Source organism: Nyctibius grandis, chromosome 2, assembly GCF_013368605.1.
Source record: "Nyctibius grandis isolate bNycGra1 chromosome 2, bNycGra1.pri, whole genome shotgun sequence".
Lineage (NCBI taxonomy): Eukaryota > Metazoa > Chordata > Aves > Nyctibiiformes > Nyctibiidae > Nyctibius > Nyctibius grandis.
Window position 1 is genome coordinate 87431612 of NC_090659.1, and position 24664 is coordinate 87456275.

General features: G+C 37.0%; 1 protein-coding gene across 1 annotated transcript in view; it reads right to left on the reverse strand.

Moving 5' to 3' along the window:
• The window catches only part of TDRD3 (tudor domain containing 3), a 110635-nt gene that overhangs the window by 15962 nt on the left and 70009 nt on the right, over positions 1 to 24664 (reverse strand). Inside the window, exons 11-12 of the mRNA XM_068424692.1 lie at positions 9519 to 10357; positions 7454 to 7579 (exon numbers count right to left, since the gene is read on the reverse strand). Of these exons, the coding sequence (XP_068280793.1) occupies positions 7454 to 7579; positions 9519 to 10357 (965 nt within the window). The remainder of the gene's footprint in view (positions 1 to 7453; positions 7580 to 9518; positions 10358 to 24664) is intronic.

Here is a 24664-nt window from a genome sequence, read left to right on the forward strand (position 1 = left end):
TATGCCAACCAAGTCCTGCGAAGGCAAGCAAATTTTGTCAGACCAAAACATTTCCTCTCCTGTTTATGGTCTCTAAAGATATTCTGAGAAAATATGGTTAATTGTCACTAGTCTTTAAAAATATGAACAATTATGTCTAGCTCAGACATCTACATGCACTCATTTAATAACAGTCTATAAATGTCTCTCTTGCGACATGAAAGAAACCTGAAAATGACATTAATATGAAGAAAATAAAACATGAGTAGAGTCATTGCCATTGTTAGAAACCTTACAAAATTTACTCTAAGAAAGGAAGCCAACAGGAGCAGAAAAACATCTCAAAAAAACCTCAAAACCCAAACCATGCCCCTCAAAAACCCTAACCAAACAACAAAAAAAAACCACGCAAAAGGAGTAATTTCATGTGCTTTAACATTTATGAAGAAAAGAAGAAATTCTTTACTGTGAGGGTAATGAGACACTGGAACAGGTTGCCCAGAGAAGTTGTGGATGGCCCCTCCCTGGAAGTGTTCAAGGCCAGGTTAGATGGGGCTTCGAGCAACGTGGTCTAGTGGAAGGTGTCCCTGCCCATAGCAGGGGGGTTGGGAATAGATGATCTTTAAGGTCCCTTCCAACCCAAACCATTCTGTGATTCTCTGATTTCTGCAAAAAAATTGCCTTCACAGTCAACTTTTTTTTTTGGTTCTTACATTATGGAAGATTTCTTGTTTACAGACATTATTACTGATAACACTTGAAAGTCATCAAACAAGGAAATAAAACCCCAAGCATTTCAGACATTAACCATGCCTGTACAAGAAAACTTCAGTACATTAAATGTGTCTATTCAACATGCACTGTATACATTAAGTGGGAGTAAGATCTGGAATCACATACACATACCCCACTAGAAATTAGGCTTGTCATAGCTTCTCTTCTGTGATACCAAGTCAAGAGTACCACATCTCTCTTCCCTAGAAAGCAATCAGTCAGGAATACTATGCCCATTCCTCCAATTTCCTCTTTAATTAAAATCCTTTGAATTAATCTATTAAATGTGGAGAAACTCAGAACACTGAAACATGAAGGAGACGGGGAAATCAGAAGAAAAATGGTGATGGCAGGAATAGTCCAGACATTTTTACACATCAAACTTTTTACATACTCAACATGTTCAACCTCAACACATGAAATATAGAGAAATCCAAGCATAAAATCCTTCAGAAGTCTCAAAACAAGAATCTGAAGAATGACATCAGCACCACATTACAACAGGATCAAGCACAATACTTAAAATCATTTCAGCCATGCTCTCTCAAAACAAAACTGCAAGTTGCTTCAAAGGAAACTATTTAGTGAGGAACAGTCTCTCTCAAAATAAGCAACCTAAGGAGCCCATACACAGTCTCTAAAAAATGAATCATCATCGTATGCAATTATATTTAATCATGGGGCAGGGCCGGGGCGGGGAACGGCGGGGGGGAAGGACAAGAACAGTGTAATGCTCCAAGTATCCTGCTTTAACTGTCACAATTTTTTTCGATAACTACCATCTCCAAGAAGAATGTGCCCTTAATCTGATTTGTACAGCTGGCAATAATTTGCAATGGTATTTCATAGTCTGATGAATATGAAATGCTCAAGTGGAAGACTCAAACAGATTTGGCAATTCCTAATGATACAGACAGAAAATTGAAAGCCATTGGTTTATGCCCACTTAGTATAAATTACCTCCTCTCAACTGAAATTTGCCTACTTTTAGTTTATTAAAAAGTAAAATGCAGTTCCTTAACCACCTTTACATGTCAGTTGTTACATTTCAGCTAATGGCCAGTAACGTTCAGAGGAACAGTTAACTTAAGTTGTGATCATCTGTCTATATTCCAACATGGATACACCAAACTAAAGCCTGAAAAACTATGTAGTTTCTCAGAGGATAGAGGTGCTAAAGAAAAATACTTACTAGTAGTTTAGCAGGATAAATGCTTTCCACAACACTTGTCTCTAAATACTGCCTCTTAAAAGAAGGCTGGAGCACGTCTCCTACGAAGACAGGCTGAGAGAGTTGGGGCTGTTCAGCCTGGAGAAGAGAAGGCTCTGGGGAGACCTCATAGCAGCCTTCAAGTATCTGAAGGGGGCCTACAGGAAAGCGGGAGAGGGGCTTTTTACAAGGACAAGTAGTGACAGGAAGAGAGGGAATGGTTTTAATCTGAAAGATGGTAGATTTAGATTAAATATTAGGAAGAAATTCTTTACTGTGAGGGTGGTGAGACACTGGAACAGGTTGTCCAGAGAAGTTGTGGCTGCCCCCTTCCTGGCCGCCTTTAAGGCCAGGTTGGATCAGGGTTTGAGCAACCTGGTGTAGAGGAAAGGTGTGCCTGCCTATGGCAGGGGGTTTGGAACTAGATGATCTTTAAGGTCCCTTCCAACCCTAACCATTCTATGATTCTATGATATAAATAATTTACATAAAGAATTATCCTGACAGAACCTGAAGGTTAATTCCATGCAAAGGCATGTATGACGATGCTCACTAAAAGATGAAATGGAATTTAAGGTAACGTTTCCAGTAAGTACAAAAAACTCTCTGGTAAGAAAATAAAAAAGTTTAGGATAGACTATGAAAAGTAATTTTTCAGTCCAGCAGGACAGAGGCAACTGAAATCACCACATACTGGTGAGATGGCAAATGAGGCACATCCAAACAAAATAACTGCCTAAATCTAAAGTGTTTTAATAAAACAGAAACATAGCCTTTTGTGGAAAGTAAATCCACACTAGTAACTTTTGAGATTAAAATTATTTAATAAATACGCACCACCACTCAGGAAGAAGGGTAATACAAAATACTGAGCCTTCATTTAATTCATTTAGTGAATGAGCAATTATGAACTGTAAAATTATTCTAGAGATTTTCCTAACAGTACAGAAGCCAAAGAACTAAAGACATCAAATTATTGTCTGATACAACTATTTAGGGACATTTTTTCTACAGTAATCTTAGAACTCGTTAAGTAGACTGTACTCTTTTTAACAGTCTTGTTTTTAGCATAGTCAATGAGGACAGAAGCTAGAGAAGAGATCCAGCCAAGACACATTTATCTACTGCACCTACTTAATTATTCAATGGGAAAGACTTCCTGCTTGACATACAACACAGAGATCATAACGTGATGCCAAGGCTGTCCAGGCCAAAGAACCATAAAGAAATGGCACCCAATCCTTCAAGTATTTGCCTGTCATAAATCAATACACTGGAATGGGTTCAAAACCTCCGTAAAACAGATAGTCAAAAGTCTTCTCCAGATTAAAGAGGCAGCTGTAAGCCTTTACCATTTAGTGGTTTTCAGTGTTGCTCTTTACATTGCTGGAGAGAGGTTGAAACACCTTCAGAAAACTCACAGGAGTTTACTTCTTTACTTACCTGAAACAAGGGACGGTTATAAGAAAGTCCTGAATTAACGGCATGAATTAACTGTAATCTAAGACCCTTTGCTATTTTCTTTCCTCAACTCATTCCTTTCTGGAGGAATGAGTTGAGGAAAGCTACAAAGTGGGCTTTCAGTGTCCACAGAACAAAACAGATTATAGAAGAACTAGGATTATACATACCTTAATAATCATTTTTGTCATCTTACCTCTTTAGGCAGAAATGCAGTGAGAGATACAGGAAGAGGAAACTGAGCTAAACTACAGACTTCATAATTAGTATTTTTAAGTGAATTACTGTAAGCAAAAAGTTTGTATGAATTCTAGCTTGTTTTGAAAGCAATCAGAATAAGGCCATAACATATACAGGTGGGAAAACTACAATCTTTATTTCCTTCAGATAATAATAGAAAACAAAAAAAAAAAGAAATGCAATCATAGTGTAAATGGTGGAACAAGGCCTATCGTGTGACTAAGGAAATGCAGAATAGAACAGGACTTGGCTTTGGGAAAAGATGTCACAAGAAAAGCACTTAGGCTACACATTTTCATAATTTATTAAGGAAAAAAAAATCCTACAAGTTATAGAATAAAATTAAGACTTAATGTTTAAAGTATTATCTTGACTTTATTTAATTTTTTACCACAGAACAAACTATTAAGTGAGTCAGGAAGGCCCTTAACGTTCCATGCTTTCCAGTTGTTAGTACAATCTTACATATTGTACAAGAAAAACAAGCAGTTCTTATTTCTACAATGGCTTTTCAGTGTATTTTTTCATTGGGATTATAATATTTTCATTAAGTGACCCCTGCTACATTGAGGGAAATGGAAGGATACAGTATTGTAGCGTTACATACAAGATACTTAGAAGAACTCTAAAACAGTAGAATCCAAATGTGATTTTATTATTAAAAATATTTATGAATTGCATACCTAAGACATATTTTGCAAGCACTAAGAAAAAAAAATCCTAGTTTTAGTGTTCTTACATATATTTATACGGGTATTGTACGTGATTATTGAAAAAAAATTTCCCACTAGCTTTTTGATTTACTGCATGTAAAACACAGCTTTATCTTCTATACTTCTAGCCATTATAAAGATAAATAGCAGCATGTTAGGTGTCAGAGGGACTGAAAACTTACAAGGACTCAGGGCAAACGGGGTGATGGACAGTATACAATCAATTATCAAGGAGTCTTAAGATTATCTAGTAACAGTTTTTCCATTGAAGTGGAAAGCACAATGTATCCTGAGAATATCAGGCAGATTTGATCTACAGTCAAGGAAAAATAAAAAAAAACAAACCACTAAAAAAACCCAAACCCAGCAAAACCACTGAACTTGTACTAATGCACTGCAGGTCAGTATTAGAAAATCAGTAGGAATAGAGAGCAGAATGTTAACTAGCAGGGGGTGAAAATTAAAATATATTAAATCTACTTACAATGTAAAGAACTTTCATAAATTTACTATTTTTGATAATTATAAAGATTGCCAAAAGTAGACCAGAAGCTCAGGTGCTTAAACAATAGGTCATGTCATCAAAATAAGGTCACTGTGATATTTTGGCTGTTTTTTCAAGTGACTAGTTGAGCAACTTTTTGCTTTTCTTTTTTTTTTTTTTTTTTTCCCCTTCCTCCCAGTGGTATACTTTCACCAGTATATGCTTTTTCGGAAAAAAAAAATAAATTCAACACATGAGTACCAAAAAGTGTGCTGGAGAAAACAGTAAAGAATAATCAATTCTAACACACAGACTAAATTTATGCCTTTAAGTCAATTCACTAAATCTTTTCTTAATATCAACAACTCTTTCAAAAAAAACCTGGCAATATTAGGACATCAGAATTCACATACAGTATATTTCTACATCAGTAACAAGTCTTCAGTACAGACAGCTAAGAAAGACTTAGCTATCTGGAAGTTACCCAGAAGGACTGAAATAAAACTTAGCATGACACTTCTAATAAAACAAGTTTATTGTTGCTGATAACATCAATCAGTGAAAGAGAAGTAATTACTGAAGTCAGTTTAAAAATCTGGTTTGTTCTCTTGTAAAGAGGAAATATCAGCTACTTAAATCTTATGACTAAGAATTAAGTAGCATGAGAACTTCATTTTGCATTTGTGTGTGCTATCTAGATTTATATATTAACAAGAACACTGAGACAAAGAAAAGTGACCAACAGTGTTCAGCTTAAAAGACAAACCTGAGTATTAGACCATGAGTCCAATGGGTGATTAAAAACTCCAAATGCATAATGAGGACTAGAGTTAGCATCAAAACACAAAAAAGTGAAAAGCAAGGTGCTAATCAACTTTGTCCAGCAAAAATCCTATAGCTGCAAGGACCTTTTAGCAACAAAACAGTAAAACCTCAGAAAGAAACCATAAAAAATTTATTTACTGTGAAGATGTTGGTTGTCATTTATCTTACATAACAATCTAAATTTAGTTGTTTGAATTTACACTATTCACCTAGGCTCTCTTGAGAGAAAAAAGACCCTTGAGAAAGGTATCTTTCATTTCTGAATGGACTGAAAGGTTCTTGGAAAATCCTTATTTCTCCTCAGTAACAACTGAGGAAGCCTCAATGACTACATCAGGATGCAGCATGATGTTAGGACTATGCTGCTTCAGCAGTCTTAACCCCCTCTTCATACATCGTCCTACCATCTTGTGTCAGCTTTAACAAACTAACTCTGATATAAAACAAACAAACCTGATGGGAACAAAAAAGTAGTCCACCTCATTTGACTCATCCTGTGGCTACATGACTGACGATCCAACATGGGAGGAGAGGGAAGGGGAAGAACATGTGGTCAGAGATAGGCAGAAGAGGCAGGAAGAACGACCACTGCTTCAGGTTGGCACGTCATTACTAGATAAACTTAGTCTTAACACCAGGCCAAGTTCTTAGACTGTGAGAGCTCGCTTTCAGAGGGTTAAAGTAAAATAAAGGCCACTCCTCAAGATTGTAAAAAGCATGAAGAAAAGGCTGATTATTAACCCAGAAAAAGGGTCAAAATAAGTACAATTATACAGTAAGAAACTAGCACCGTACAGTTCAGCTAGTGGGATAAAAAGAAGGAAAAAAAAAAAGTTAAATTTTCACAGAAACAGCAATGCATCAGCTGGGAAGAGCTTCAGATATCTTTTTAAGTACAAAAAGGCCATCTCAGAGGCCGTACGGGCATCTGAGAGCTACAGGCAACAACACAAGTTAGAAGACCACTGGCAGGAAACGGTAGTTGACTGTTCAGCCTCTGCAGCAGTAGTAACATGGCTATAAGACCCAGAGGTAAGAAATTAAAATAAGCATAGTCAACCTATCATTAAGGAATCAATATACAAATATGAATACTTTTTGTGCAGCTTTTTATAGTAAGAGCAAACAGCAAAGAATTGTGCACTCTTTTTTTTTTAAAAAATCAAAATGTACCTATTTCCATGACATTCACAAATAAAGCCTTTAGAAATTTCCAACTTCCATAAGGCTAACACATTCTAAACCTCATAAAACAGATTTTGAGGCATACGCCTCCACCACAATATTTGGCAAAGAATAGATCATTAAAGAATAAAATCACGATACAAAATAAAGTGATACAGATGTCTATTTTTAGCCATACATGCACATACAGTAAAAACCTTCAGAATATATATTTTAAAAGGCTGTTTCCTAACCTTTACAGAACAACATACAATATACATGAAATAAAGAGAAAACTGTGTTTAATAGTAAGCAACAACTTTTAGAGAGAAAATATGCATAAAACTGGCTGACAGGACAATTATTAATTTTCAAATATTACAATTGAAATTTATTATACAGGAAGAATACTACATGAAAATACACTTCTATGAAGTTTCATATAGACAACTAAAGTTGAGATTTTGTTCATGTATTCGCTTAACTATTTTTATACACATGCAATTTGCACTCTTTGCATGAGTAGGCATTAATTTCTGAAGGGTTACATATTTTGTACAGACTATGTAGTTTATATTTTTAATACAATTTGTTATCACATACCCACGTGTCTGCATGCACAGGCCTGATGTTGCTGAGAAGCACCTCTTCGTAATTTCCATAATCACAGAATTTAACAACTGCAGTTGTCCCAGAAGAATGGAGAGCTTCAATTTCTGCCCTGTAGAACTTAAAAGAGAAATTTTCAAAGGTCATAAAATACTACTTGAAGTACCACAAACAGCTTTACAACTACCTTCTTATATACATGTATATATATATTTAGTCTTAGTCAGTATTACATTTTGAATAAGATTTGTACCAGATATTAAACCAGATATATTAAACTTCCACATGGTATACTGGAAGGACATGGTAGAATGTATTTTGAATACTCATTGAGAAAATATGCAGCTTATGAAATGAGACTGAACATTTAAAAGACTTGTTTTCATTTCTCTGAAAGCACAACAAATCCATCACTAACATAAAAGCTGTTGCATACAGAGAATGTTACTGTAAGACTTTTTCTTAAAATACATGTATCAGTAAGTGCCTATCAGCCATATACACTGTACATACTGTGTACCTGTTTTAAAACAGAATAAAATATGATAAGAATATGATAAAACTACCCCTTCAAAAAGTCATTTTTCTAAACACAAAACTTGATTTTTTGACATTTGTGCAAACACAGATCTTTCTTGAAGATATTCAATTACTTTTCTTGTTGAACACAACGAAATCCCTGCCTCCTAACATTTTTAAGCTCAATACTGTATTTTATCATCACATTTCAAAATTGTCCTAGATGTGAGCAGCAGCATTTATTATAACTAAAACCAATAGCCCTCAAAAAAAACCCCTTGTAATGTGATGAGTACTTTTCAGGTAACAGTCTGGGATTACCTCATATCTACTTATTTTGCAAGTTTCATACTTTCCAGAATTTCAAAAACTCATCTCACAGTAATGCAAATATGCTTCCCAATATAGGAAGCAATTACATAATATGTCATTATATTTCACACTAATCCATCCACCCAAGCTACATATTCCTGTTCCAGAGAGTCAACTCGCTATATGTTGCCACTACCAAAAATACTGCATGCTTTATCGTCTTTTAGTCATAGGAACAAAAAAGAGAAAAATCAAGTCACACTGCTGAGCTAACACTATCTACTCCCTGTAAAAAAAGACAAAAAAAAAGGAAAAGCTTTATATAAATAACATAAAATAAACACAAAAAGAAGACAAAAAATGGTGGTAAGAAAACCTATTCAAAGAACAATAATATTTAAGGTAGTTCTCTTCTCAGATTATCAGAAAGCGTCAAAAACTAAAGAAAATAACCAAGAAGAGTGACAGAGAACTCCTAAACAGATAATAACAAAACAAAGAAAATAGCCTAAAACATGTTTAGCAAAGGAGAAGATGAAAGTGTCTTGCTGCAAGAGAAATCTTAATAGGAAAAACAGATTAAAAGGAAGTATTTAAACCTTTAAAAATCAGTAAAACAGAAGTATTGTGCAGCATAACTTATTTGTTCCACAACTTCTTCAGCTAATAGTCTACTAGTAATAATAAAAAATAAGCCTTTTGCTGTTTCCTTTCTGTGATGATTGAAATAAGAAAGAGGGAGTTTTTTTAAACAGCCCTGTTCCTGAAGACTCTTGTCTTCCCTTGTGCTAGTAAAGGTCGCACGCTGACTTATTCTAGAAAAAGGCATTACGCATCTACCATTACAGACTATTCTAGACAGCACAGCATCCTGGTTCTTGATCCTTGGAAAAGAATATGGGCACCTAGATCCATATTCATCCCTCCAAATTTTCAGCGCTTAAGTGAAATGCTTGTTACGAGCTTAGTCATCCTAAACTCCACCTAAATGACAGAAACAATCACCTTCAAGATGACTTAATTTACGTGCTTGAAGTTTCACACAACGAATACAAGTGACATCTCTCATAAATAAAAAAAAAATAGAACAAGAAGCTAGCCAAGAAGCACACTACACACCTACGAACAAAGCCACGTGTCTCTGTGCTAGCATACTAAATCTCCCACATGTACGTAAGAAAACATTAAAGGTACAATTTGAGGTACTTCTCATTTGGCAAAGGCATACCTTGTTGTCTTCCCAATAAAGAGCAAAGCATTCATCCCCTGGTCTCCAACTTTTTCCATACTCCATGTGAATCGATGGTTCTAATATTTTCTCTGGTTTGATGGGCCCAGATCTCCTTTTGGGACCGGTGTTGTAATACAACATTTTATCATCAAAAGATGGGATCATAGTGGGTTCTGATGATTTGATAGGTCCTACTCGTCTTCCTTTCTGATGATGCTCAGCATCTCCATTTGGTACAGAATTAAAATTCTCAGTTCTACCAGGATTTTGGTAATCGTTATTAACACCAAAATGTTGCTCACTTTTTACCATAAAAGCTTCACTACTTATTGTTCGTGCCTTCCTATCACAAAAATTTTCAGAATTGTGTATTTGGTTTTCCCTTTTCCCACGTTTCTGGTCATTGTTGTCTGTAGTATCTTGAGCAGCAGAGTTCTCCTTGAATTCTGTGAAAGATACCCCTTTTCCTACTCTGTTTTGCATATTGTTACCCCTTTTTTTGAAAGTGATATCACTCTGGTGAGTGGCTATGGGATAACCCAAATCCTTTGGCCTATCATTTCTAGGATAATGTCTGTCACTTTTATTTTTTTCATCTGTCCAATGTTCTAAAGAGCTGTGCCTTTCAGGACCTCTGTTTCTTGGTAACCCACCACTTTCCAAGGCCTGCCTTGAATTTTGAACATCCCTTTGAAATCGAGGGGGTTTCTCATTCCTTGGTTGTCTCATGTCATTGCGAGAAATGTGTCTTGAATGATTCTCTTTGATGCCATTGTGTTCTGTATTCATAACTTTGTGCTGCACTTGATGTGGTGGTTGAAATTGCAATTTTGGTTCTGAAAAGAAAAAAATTATTTCAATTATTAACATATTTCACACAAACATGTTTTAGAAATAGTGTTTCAGACCGTAACTGATAAAGCAACAGTATTATTTAGAAAGTATTCAGCATTTACCTTTATGATATAGAAATGGAATGGTACACAGAAAATTTAGCAGAGACATTTGAACTTCAATTCCTAGTTATCAGAAAATACACACTACTCTGGGCTGTACTTAGAACCAAACCACCTACCAGTATGAGAAAAGCCAGGCAAGAATTTCCAGGGGGTTACTCATTTCTCCCTATGGACATCAATAACTCACTTGACTAACAGCCATTTAAGACAGAAAAACAGAATTCTAACATGGAGAAAGGAAGAGCAAGAAAAATTAGGAGAAAAAAGGAATGCCTTTCATCTGAATTGAAACAAGTTATTTATACAGAAAGTTAACAGCTATTCGGCATAAAAGACAAAGGCAAGAAATAGAAGTGATAAAATGAACACAGCTGACAAACCACAGATAACAGGAATAGTAACAAAGCCCAGAACTCTGAAGACCCTGATCAATGAGCCATAACAGGAACAGCTCAAGTATTACCTTCAAGAGATTCAACCACAAATCTAACTGATGAGAAGAAAAACAAGATTATCATGCATCTCATGAGAAAGAGGAAACTTGGTATGGGATGCTGGGGAGGAGCCGAATTGTGGGTATCTGTGAAACTTTTTATGGAATTATGTTTTTTTTAGGCAAACATGGAATTTTTATGGGATGTTCAGGTGAAGAGCCAAAGGAGAGGAAACACCAAGATGAATCCAGCAGGAGTAAGCACGAGAAAATAAAGAAGGAATGAGATTAAATAGGACAGTTGCAAGTAAGCAGGCTCCTGGTCAATTCACTTGCTGGGCCAACTCCTGCACGTGATCACTGTAGCCTCATGTCCTTATTAAGTTCTGTTTCTAAAAATCTTCTGTGTGATTAAGTTCTCTACCGTGGGTGTGAAGGGACATGTTTTTAAATCTGCTGGCAAACTTGAGACAGGGTAAGCTGGTAAGTGGGACAAGAAAGACCTTGCAGCTGAATACTGCAGAGACCATGGGTTTGAAGGCCATCTACCAGAGAGACCACAGGTCTGGGCTCAGATACTGGACAGACCTACATTAAGTACACCCATGTAACCCTCCTGTAAACTTCAGGTTGTACTAGCCAGCAAGTTGGACAAGAGGCATTTGAGGCAGGTACTAGAGGTCAAGGGTCTAGGGGCCAGGAGATACCCATGTGAGTGTGTACATCTGAGTGGCTGGGTATGAGATCTGCTAGCAGAATTTGAAGCTGATTGAAAAGGAAAGCATAAACTCATTAGAATGATTCATGTTCATATGAGCAATTGTGTGTCATGTGGGTGCCTGCAAAGGTGTCATTCTCTTGCTTGTGTCCATCCATGGTAGTTGGCCTTGTATGTATTGTGTGCATGAGTCTGGTGTGCGTGCACAGGCCTGGTAGGACTATGAATTCAGGCTCTCTGCTGCGTGGCCCTGAATACACTCCTATGGGAAGGAAAAACTAAGAACTTTAGTTTACATGTTACCACTAGAAACAATGAATGCTGATACCTGACAACAAATGTATCAATTTTCATTACTTGCTACATGGTAAGAGTTAAAATTAAATGTAAATTTTAGCTCTTTTTTAAAATACTTGCAAGTATCACAATATTATTAATAGCTCACAGAATTTTTATTAATTTAATGGACTAAATTGGCTAATAAGAATCTAACTTTATTTTTACATACACTTGATTTACCCTAACTTTTAGAAGTCAGAAAGGTTTGACTAAAATGACTTAGTGTGTTTTTTTAAGTGACATAAGCATACATGAGGCTCGCTCAGCATGATCATATTCTTAATAAAAATACATGTTAGGACAAAATTTATGACTTTGAAACCAATGTTTTTAATGCATGCATATGCAAATATATATTAGTCAGAAAGAACCAAGAGTTTCATAAACATTCATTTTCTTTTTAAAAATGAAAATATGACTTTTTAAATCTTGTAACATTAAGATTTTGTTTTAGACTAACGCCTTTAAATTTAAAAAGTATCTCTTTATCGCTCCTTTACAAATGGAACATGAAAATACTGTTTTTCTTTGTTTTATATCCGTAGCTTTTCTGTAAGTATCTTCATTACACTCTCCCACTTCTGTACAATACATACCAATCTTCTAGATTTCCTATCGTCCAGAAAGGTTTATCTTCCTAATTAATTAACAGCCTTCCTTTATGACATTCTTAATTTATACCTCTTCTCCTATGGTAATAAAACCCTTGGGCTTCCACTCTTCCTATTCCCAACCTAAATTCTCATGTCTATTCCTAATGTTAACTACACATGAAATGATTACACTGTGTGATGACCTCTGAAAGTTTACTACCTTGTGTACACCATTAAAGAAAGATGTGTATAAAAGTCTAAAATACTTCATTGTTAATCATCTTATTTAATATTTTGTAATATGAAATTCATTAAACAATGTCACTCACACGGGAAAGTTGTTCCAACTGTAAAAGTAAAAATGGGTTAAAGACAAGATTGGGCATGTTAATATTTTGCTAGTTGGCAGGATTTTAGGATTGACTTAGAATTTAAAGGTTTCCTCTTGAGGGCTGTCCTTCAACCTTTTTCTAAATGAAGAAACATTTTCTGAGGTGAGATGGGTAGTCACCTCAGACAGCATCTAGTACACACAAGGACTCTGTACAACTGCAAGATTATCCCCAAAGCATGCAGAGAAGTTGTAATACTTCAGTTAAAGCCTTGAGGAAAAACTGAAACCTATACATATTCTATAACTGAAAAAAAGTATGGAAATGTCTACTCCATTGCATAGCATGTAATAAGTAATTTTAACTATTGTCTAGGGGCCTTAATGAAAATAGCTAGTTTCACTAGACACCACAAAATCTGGAAACAATAGATCTCTAAGCAACCTACTTCTGTCACACAGCTGCAGAGATCTTATCTTTCTACCCTTCTTCCACCTCTTTGACCTGCTTTCCAATAAGAAGTTTCAAGCATTCTCATGTGAGATAGTATTTTCTGCCTTTATAAAGGCAATATTAATCTTCAAAATCTAGAAAGAAATAAACCTGCACTAAAATGCTATTCATCTACTTAACAAGAACTACCTGTAAAACAGGACTTTAAGAAAGTTTCTTTTAGAGTTATAACACACTATTCCTCCAAGAAGCATGGAAATTTAAAAGAGAGTAACTGCTAAGTAAAAAAATTGCAACACATTTAAATATTGGCACGAATAGCTCCACCCAGGACTAAGTAGTTACTGGAAGAATTCATATTATCTCTTTCTTTCAAGCAACAGAAATTTCAGCAGGATGTTAATAGAAAAGGCTATCTGTTGCAGATCTATTTAACAACTGCAAATTTCTAATATATCAGTTGCAAAAGTAGGACTACTGGATGATCAAGTAAATTATTTTTACTCAACATAATGTGATCATGATACAAAAGCAACAAGCTGACTTTACAGTGTGTCATAACTTTCTGTTACAAGATTTTTTAAAATAGTATGGTAAAATTAATACTAAATGTTAGACAGCATGGAAAGAGACTACAGAATTTCAAAACAGTGAACATAAGCATCATTTTTCTAGGTCTATTTACTGTGACATGCAAAAGCTGCTCACAAAACACCTGACAATTTTCTACTCTCATCTTAAGAGATGTAAAATCTAGTAAACTGATGTCTTCTATGAAGATGCAGTTATTATGCTAAAAGCTTCCCAGAGGACTATATCATATGCAATGGCCTTGAACGAGCAGGACGTGTTAACTGTTTAATGTTCAAGCACAACCCATTCACAAATGGAAATTGCCAAATAACAGTAAATGTTACTTTGTCAACAGTAGTCAGTGAAAAAAGCCTAGAGGTGAGAGTATTGCCTTTGACACCGTCTCCCACCGCATTCTCCTGGAGAAACTGACTGCTCATGGCTTGGATGGGTGTACGCTTCGCTGGGTAAAAAATTGGCTGCATGACTGGGCCCAAAGAGTTGTGGTGAATGGAGCTAAATCCAGTTGGCAGTTTGTCACAAGCGGTGTTCCCCAGGGCTCAGTATTGGGGCCAGTTCTCTTTAATATCTTTATCAGTGATCTGGATGAGAGGATCAAGTGCACCATCAGTAAGTTCGCAGACGACACTAAGTTGGGTGGGAGTGTTGATGTGCTTGAGGGTAGGAAGGCTCTGCAGAGGGACCTGGACAGGCTGGATCCATGGGCCGAGGCCAACTGTATGAGGTTCAACAAGGCTAAGTGTCGTGTCCTGCACCTGGGTCACAACAATCCCATGCAACGCTACAGGCTTGGGAAAGAGTGGCTGGAAAGCTGCCTGGTGGAAAAGGACCTGGGGGTGTTGATCAATGGATGGCTGAGTATGAGCCAGCACTGTGCCCAGGTGGCCAAGAAGGCCAACAGCATCCTGGCTTGTATCAGAAATAGTGTAGCCAGCAGGACTAGGGAAGTGGTCATCCCCCTGTACTTGGCACTGGTGAGGCCACACCTTGAATACTGTGTTCAGTTTTGGGTCCCTTACTACAAGAAAGACATTGAGGTGCTGGATCGAGTCCAAAGAAGGGCAACAAAGCTGGTGAAGGGTCTAGAGCAGAAGTCCTATGAGGAGCAGCTGAGGGAACTGGGATTGTTTAGTCTGGAGAAAAGCAGGCTCAGGGGAGATCTTTTTGCTGTATAACAGTACCTGAAAGGATGTTGTAGCGAGGAGGGTGTCAGTCTCTTCTCCCAGGTAACAAGTGATAGAACGAGACGAAATGGTCTCAAGTTGCACCAGGGGAGGTTTAGATTGGATATTAGGAAAAAATTCTTCACTGAAAGGATTATCAAACATTGGAACAGGCTGCCCAGGGAAGTGGTGGAGTCACCATCCCTGGAGGTATTTAAAAGACAAGCAGATGTGGTGCTTAGGGATATTGTTTATGGATATTGTTTAGTGGTTGACTTGGTAGTGTCACGTTAATGGTTGGACTCAATGGTCTTAAAGGTCCTTTCCAACCAAGACAATTCTGTGATTCTGCGATTCTATTACAGGTTCTTCATGAATTTGTGCTGTCTGGCCTGATCACCAAAACACTGAAGGGAAACTAAAGCTTCTTTAACAGAAAAAGTTAAGTGATAAGGGATGTTACTCACAGATTGTCTATTGCAGCTGCTGTTCCTTGCTTCTACTCCTTTTTGCCTCACCTCCAACAAACCATTAGCTAATGTTCCCAGAAAAGTAATAGTTCCTACAGGGCAGTAACAAACAAGTACTGCTTTGGCATTTAACAAGAAGATTTGGTATGCTATTCTGTCAAACAGTGAGATGCATCAGCCCAGTCATCATCATTGTAACTGGACATTTGGGAACGTGGTCTGAAAAAATCCATTTCAAAATTAATGACGAGACTTTTGTCATCTGCTGGGTAGTTTTAAGATGACGAGTAGTGTTTCTCACTTTGAAACTGTCACTCAGTTATTTTACTAATTTTAGCTTTTCTATGTGATGACCCAAGAAGACTGTACAGAACCAATCACATTCCCTTGCTTACAAGAAACGAGCAGTACCTGTTGCAGTTGGAAATTACAGCCGACGCAATTTAAAAAGCACTGCTCCACGCACAATGGAATTTAAGTAGCACGGTTTCCTGCAGCGCTCTCCCGTGGATTTTATCATTTTTAATAATGTGGTTAAACTCAAAGACAGCAGCCCTTCCCACACGTGTGGCAATGATTCGTGTTTCTCCTTCCAACTTGAATGATATGTTTATGCAACTTTATAAAAGCATATCTTTGAGATAGCTACCCCCAGGACATGTTCCATCTTGTATCGACCAAAAGATTAAAAAAACAGAAGGAAATTAATGATACATTTGCATACACTTCATGTCATGGAGTAAAATTCCGGTTACACAAGAACTTTGTCAAGTTACATAAATATGAATATAATTCTTTCTAAAATGTAGTAACACTGAGGAACTGGAACCTGAGTTCATGTTTCTCTTGAAACAAAAGAAATACAAGCTGAGAAGGAGGATGATAATAATAAAGTGGCATACAAGTCCCCAAACATTCTGCCATTGCATTCACTACAAACTTGAATTTACAGGATTAAAGCACTGAAACAAAAATGGATAATTTTTTATTTTTCTTTAAATATACGAAATTTACTGTATTTCTCTCTCATATATTTAAAGAGAAGTTGCTGAGAAAATAAAAATACCAACGCCTCCTAACATATGTCACCAATGCTAACGTAATACTACAACAAAAAATAAGTTTGATTTTCTTGATATTCACAACTAACACTGACTGAAGTTCAGTTTTTAGAAGTAAAGCTGCATAATAAACATGACTATTTCACAATTCGGATCCCTTACTGTCAACAGGGCACTGTTGTTGAAAACATAGCTACTAGATGGTAAATTCCAAATGTTACAAATTCCTTTTAACTCCAAAAAGTCAGATTCTTTTTTTCCTCCCAAGTTCCCTTGCCCCTAGATATTCAAATAAATTGTGTGACCAAAATATGAAACAAATAATTTTTAAATTATATTCTATTGCATTAACAACTTATTTAAAACCTTTAACTTATTTTGGGAATATATAAAGCATAATGGACTAAAACAAGAAAAACACTGTTGAAATTAGACAAGATGTACTAGCCCCAAATTGTCCAAACAATATGTTACCATATAAAAACAAAAAAAACCCCTCACACATCACACATCCTGGTTTTATTCAAGCATAAACAGTTACGTTGTCTTCTACTCAAGGACAGAAATCCAAATCTGAAAGCACAGAAATGCCCTGTCCCACAGGAGATCCTGGGGGCTGGGTCCCTTACAGTTTGGGTGTGTGTCCTTCTTCTTGGGATAAATGCTCACTCTCCACTGAAGTCCTGTTTCTTCTGACAAACATTTGGGTGAAGAGTTAATATGAGACAATAAGAAAACCCCTACCAAAGGCAACTGTTTGCAAACCCTCCTACATGGTCAGTACCTCTTTTGTCACTTATCTCCTCCAGTCAACACTAGTGGTGGAGAACATAAGGGTAACTGCAGCTAAATTAGGTAGGATGCTCAAGACGCAGAGTGAGCGAAGGCAAGAGTTCACGTGATACTGATGCTACACAGCATCACTGAAACCACTACAAGAGTATGGTCTGTAGTTATGGGATGCATATTTGAAGAAGAAAACTGATAAATGAGTTTGTTGAGAAAAAAGAGAGAAAACAGTCTCAGAAAAAAGGCTGGAAAAACAAGAGGCTAGAAAAGCCCAATCCACACAGCTAATACAGCTGATGGATAAAATACAAGTCAATTATGTCTTCTAAATACCTAACAGGAAAGCAAATTTTGACAGCTCTCTATATGGTAACCAAAATCATTGTTATGTTTTTCACCACCTACCGCATCTAATAATAAATAAATAATTATTAAAAAATTGATCTGTGCTTGAGTTTTTCAAAGATGTAGATGTCTGCCAAAAGCTTTTGTGGCTTTGGATCCTGAGCAGATGGAAGGACCAGCTTGTTCTCAGTCCCAAAGAACTGAAGAAAGAAAATATCTGAAACGTGCCTGGTTCTCAGCATTTTGTCCATTATTCCTTAATTCTATAGTCAAAGCTCTTGGCACTGTTTTGTTCTCCCTGATAATCCTTGTGTTTACTTATTTAAGCTGGCAAAGATGGATGAATTGTTCCTCATAATAAAAGAAAAATAATAAGAAGATTAATGGAAAAATCTTTTTTGTTCAGTAGCAGAAATAATCCAAATGCAAGCAACGGCAGCTAGTTGACAGCAGTTTTGTCCACTATTTTTGTTCTCTCTCACAGTCTCAGCAGGTTTCTCTCTCCAACCAAACCTCAAACTACTTAATTTCAACACAAATATTTTCATAGGTGTCACCAACCATTCACAGTTAACAATAAATAAATCAACCTGCAGTATAAAACTATGAGTTTGGTTTAATTCTTTGCATTTCATTTAAATAAAGTATGTTTACTCTATGCTATGTTTTACAATTAAATAACTAGCAGATCATGGAGTCAGGTATTGAATACTTTTGACAGCTGTGATTGCTTAAAACGATATTTAACTCTGAAAAAAAGAGACTACAAAAAAATCTCACAAGACACCACTTACAGGGTAAAAGACTAACACCTTACTTTCTTATAACTAATTCATACTTCTTTAAACAAAAAAAAACAACAACAAAACAAACAAAACAAACAAACAAAAAAAAAACACACCCAAAACAAGAAAAAGCTTAATGTGCTGTCTTATTTCTAAAAAGGGATAGAAGTACCTCCTAAACAAAATACAAAGCTATTTCAATTCATAAATATTTTTCTACGTGGTCTAAATCTAACTATGAAAAGGTACCAAATCAAAGATAACAAATGAAACAACTGTTCTGCAGTTCCTGTTCACAAATGGAACCACCTAGCCTGCTTACTGCAAATCCAGAAGCGAATTTAGAAATTCTCAACAGTACTGAGGTTTCAGGTGCAATTAGAAACACTAGGTAAGAAAAACAAGGAGGGATGAACAGGGAAAAGCAAATCAGTCCTCAGTGTGCTTAAAAATAAATAATTCTTCTTTTCAGAAACTTTCTCCTCAGATCACATCAGTAATTTTTGAAGAAAATGTGGTCTGGCACAGAATTAAAAGATATTTTTCTTAGTTCAGCAAAACTGCCTTTTGTTTTTGCTTCTACATAGACTCTCAGTCATTTAGAAGAAATTACAATCTGTCTGAAGTGTAAAGAAGCTTAATGCTCGCCGTAATGGCAAACAAGGCCATTCCAGGTAATCATATGCTCCTGATCATATGCATTAGTGTAATAGTAGGGGTATGCTCATTTATTCAAATCCATTATCCCTATACAAAGGCCATCCCTCTGCTTAACTAAAAAACAAACTGGGATTTTAGAGACCATATGGGATAGCAAGGGGCCAGAAATACTGCAGAACAATCAATCCTCTTTTATATTCAGTGGAGGCTGTACTATGCTACATATAAATGCAGAAAAACCTGTCTGCCTGGGCCATCCTTAGTACAGTTACTGTGCAGAAAAATCAATGAAGAGACCTTATTCTTGGCTATATAACGTTACATATTTGAGTTGTTTCTTGCAGTTTCCCTGATGTGCCTTTAATTTCTGACGGCTAATCCTAAGAGAGAAAGAACTATGTGTCTCTACCGCTAACAACTGCCAGGAACAAATGAAATTAAAAAGATGCTAGTAATATATATCCTGTTTTCTGCAAACACTTGGATGCAGATTTCATGACAAAAGAGTTCCCAGTGGTAAGTATAATCACTGCAGATACACCATCACTCTGCAAATGTTAACACTGATGCCATCTCAGTTTGCATGGAACTTAAGACAACTAATAATCAAGAATTTAAATTAGATTATCTTCAACCACAGAGGCATAAAAATGGCAGGAAAATAACTTTCAAGAAATGATCTTTAAGATGTGTTTGAATTCATCAGATTGCATAGGCCTTCTCAAACTTGGCAACGAAAAAAAAGCACTTTTAAAGAGACAAAAAGCCTGCAATTCAGCATATGCCTATGTATTTCTTGAAAAATCCATTTGAAGTACTCCGCAAGATAAAAATAAAACCTCGTACAGAAAGAGGCACAGTCCTATGGGCTACACCCATTCAGTAAGGAAAATAAAAACTAACAAAATGAAACTGAGCAACCACTGTAAATCCCATTGACTTCCAAATAACAGAAAGTACAAGAACATGTATTATTATTTCTTCAGAAGGAAGAAAAGACAGAAATACTAAAAAACATTCAAAAATAATCAGAACACTTTATGAACTCTTCAAAAACACTAACAAGTTTGGGGTTTTTTTTTCAGAAAAGCAGGACTCAGGAATAGTACACCAGACTGCATACTGATCATTCAGAGAATGCTAAAAACCACCAACATAGTGTTAAAAACCACAAAACCAAAACCAGTGTGTGTCATGTTAGGAAATATGCCAGAACTTTTGGCAACTAAAGGAGTACAAAGCCTTTAGAAAGTGTTCATAGAATTATGTTTTTCTTCTTATGATATTTATGGAATCTTTTTATTTTTATTTAAGAGGGAAAAAATACACAAAAGCAAAGCATCTTTATCCTTAAAACACAATAGTGAAGATAATAAACTGAAGTGTCTATGCTAATATAACCATTTTTTTAGTCACATAACACTATGCTTTATTACGCTACAGTATGTTGACTATACACATGTACTAAACCCAAAGGATCATAAAGTCCCCCTAAGCCAACACTATCAATCAGTAATATCATTTTAAAAGAAGTAATTCACTCAGTTCTTGGTAAATTACTGTTACTTACTTACTATAAAATAACTGACAATAAGGCAGGCATATATGCCACAGGGATTATTTCTATTATTTTTCCTTTAAATGTCTTTCAGTCACACATAAAAGCCTTCTCTAATCTCTAAATATAAGCATAAAGCTTATCCAAAGAAAAATCAATGTTCGTAATGTGAGAGAAAAACACTACCACTGTTTTCATTTCTGTTCACTGTAAAAATCTGACTCATCTTTGGTACGCAAAATGAGTTGCCAAAAGATATATCTCAAGCATAATTCCCTACACATACTTTTGAAAATGTGATTATATTAATTACCTGAACAGTTTACAAAATTGTATCAGCTAATGCAGAATGCCTGTGTATTTGAAAGGTATTTTCTTTACATATTTTGAATTCCTGACAAATACAGTGAAGATTCATGATATAAATGTTCAGCCTACAAGTAGCTGCATTTCATAAAGAAAAACAAACTTGTGGCTACTCACCATAAACAAACTATAAACAACATACGTAAGAAAAGGAACTCTTATTATAACTTTTTTGTTCACTTTCTCCAAAGTGTTTTAGTAAGACCTAGACTGAACTAAAATATAAAACAGTATTTAGCTACTTAAAATCACTTATTTTGCAGGCCAAAAAAGGACACTGTTGCAATGAAACTCAACCCAGGTACAGCAACAATATAGTATTTGCTATCAAAAGAACTACGAGCTACCACATTTATAAGCAAATGCCTTTCCGTTCATAGTTAAACCTTCGTACGCCATGAAAATGTTTAGTGAACTCTAAAATGGCTCGCATTGCATCTAATTCTACCAGCAGCAGCAAGAGATCCCTGCGTTTGCTAGCAGGTTCACCAGCTCCTGAGCCTACCTGCTGAGGTAAATTTTCTATGACAAAATGTGTCCTTTTTCTTTGCTGCTCTTTCCTCTTTTTCTGGATGAAGGTATCCTTTGTACAGCTCCAAGAATTGAATTTCTAGACTGCTGTGTTTCCTTTCACCTGAATATGCTGACCTTTAGTTGCTACAGGCTGCAAATATATTCAAACATATTAATGCAAAATGCTACACTGCTTATGCAAGTAGCAACTGTATATGTGCAGCTTCAAAAGTCCGAAAGATCTAATAAAAATAACTCTGGAAAAAAATATGCCGTGCATGTAATGGAAAGCAGATAGTCCGAATAATTCTCACAGAAAACTGGGGTTTTGATACACTGACAGAGTCTACACAGCTTCATGTTTTCATTTCTAATTCAATAATGAATTTCAAACACAACTAACCTTGAATTCACTGCTACAGCAAAAAAAAAGACAAATATTTACACATTTTTAATACATGTAAGCTACAAACAAAAATAATACATTCAACAAAAGATCTCTCACTTGACTAACCAGAGTGATGGGGTTGTTCTACTTGTATTTCAGATGCAGGTGCCTACTGACATTACAGCTGTTGGTACCTTTCCCAACAGGGCAACCTGTCCACTTTCATTTACTACAAGCTTGTTTTCCACTTTTTCCACGTTACTACTTTTTTTTTTTTTTACATAAATCCAGTGAAAACACACAGAATCACAGAATCAACTAGGCTGGAAGAGACCTCTGGGATCATCGAGTCCAACCTTTGACCTAACACCACTGTGTCAACTAGACCATGGCACTAAGTGCTACATCTAGTCTTCTCTTAAACACCTCCAGGGATGGTGACTCCACCACCTCCCTGGGTAGCCCATTCCAATGCCTAATAACCCTTTCCATGAAGAAATTTTTCCTAATGTCTAACCTGAACCTCCCCTGGTGCAGCTTGAGGCTATGTACTCTAGTCCTGTTGCTAGTTGCCTGGGAGAAGAGGCCGACCCCTATGCCGCTACAACCTCCTTTCAGACAGTCGTAGACTGCAATAAGGTCTCTCTTTTCTCCAGACTAAACCACCCTAGTTCCCTCAGACGCTCCTCATAGGACATACCCTCTAAACCCTTCACCAGCTTTGCTGCCCTCCTCTGGACTCGCTCCAGTACCTCAATGTCTTTATTGAAGTGAGGGACCCAAAACTAGACAGAGTACTTGACGTGTGGCCTCACCAGTGCCCAGTACAGGGGGACAATTACTTCGCTAGTCCTGCTGGCTACACTATTCCTAATAGAGGCCAGGATGCCATTGGTCTTCTTGGCCACCTGCGCACACTGCTGGCTCTTGTTCAGCCGGCTGTCCACCAATACCCCCAAGGTCCTTTTCCACCGGGTCGCTTTCCAACCACTCTTCCCCCAGCTTGTAGCGCTGTATGCGGTTGTTACGGCCAATGTGTAGGACCCAGCACCTGGCCTTGTTGAACTTCATGCCATTGTCTTGGCCCACCCATCTATCTAACCTGTCCAGATCCCTCTGCAGAGTCTTCCTACCCTCAGGCAGATCAACACTCCCACCCAACTTAGTGTCGTCCGCAAATTTACTGAGGGTGCACTCGATACCCTCGTCCAGATCATCAATAAAGACATTAAACAGGACTGGGCTCAGTATTGAGCCCCGGGGGACACCACTAGTGACCAGACGCCAACTGGATGCAGTACCGTTCACCACCACTCCTGGGCCCGTCCATCCAGCCAGTTCTTAACCCAGCAAAGAGTGCACCTGTCCAAGCTGTGGGCAGCCAGCTTATGCAGGAGAATGCCGTGGGAGACAGTATCAAAGGCTTTGCTGAAGTCCAAGTATACTACATCTACAGCCTTCCCCTCATCCACTAGGTGGGTCACCTGGTCATAAAAAGAGATCAGGTTGGTCAGGCAGGACCAGACTTTCCTAAACTCATGCTGACTACGCCTGATCCCCTGGTTGCCCTCTAGGTGCTGTGTAATCACATTCAAGATGATCTGTTCCATGACCTTGCCAGGTACCGAGGTCAGACTGACAGGCCTGTAGTTCCCGGGATCCTCCTTCCGGCCCTTCTTGTGGATGGGCGTTGCATTGGCCAGCCTCCAGTCATCTGGGACCTGCACGGTTAGCCAGGACTGATAATAAATAACTGAGAAAGGCTTAGCAAGCTCTTCCGCCTGTTCCCTCAGTACTCTTGGGTGGATACTGTCCGGTCCCATAGACTTGTGAGCGTCGAAATGGCACAGCAAGTCACTAACTACTTCCTCCTGAATTACAGGGATTCTATTCTGCTCCCTGTCCCTGTCTACCAGCTCAGGGGGGCAGTTGGAAAAGCAAGAGTCCATTATTAACAGTCGACAAAGACTATTTTGGGACTTAAGTTAAAAAAGTAATTACACACAAATGGAGTCATTCCTTAAATGCACTCATTCCTTAGAAACTCCAAAATATCAAACAGTTCATATAACCTAGTACGACTGGTTCTTTCACCCTTTATGAAAAGTGTCATTTTATAGGGAGAAAAAAAATTACAGCTCCATCAAAAAACCTTCATGTTAAATAATGGGAGCAGATATTTTCATTTCACGTTGGCCACTGAAACACCTCCAAGGCCATACTCAAAAGAAAAAATTATCTCCCTTTATTACTGATCTTACCACGAGTCTTACGTTAATAACACAGCAGCTTCTAGAGACCTCAGGATGTATGGAATTACCTCTTTTTTCTTTTAAAGTCTGTTAAAGTTTCCAAAGTGCTGAATGATTTAGACCAAAAACAGACATCCTGGTGCATAGACTACATTCTTGTACGGCTTCTTAAGAAAGAAAAGTAACTAAAAGGACATTAGAGAAAAAGCACAGATCTTCTGGATTAAATCTGAAGGATTATTTGGCTTTCCTCAGTCCTTACTGTTATTAAACATAAAAACCAGAAGAAAATAGTAGTTTAATATTTTACAGCAGACAAAAATTTTTTTTCCCCCCACTCCAGAGAGGAGGAATACAAAAACAATTACTAAA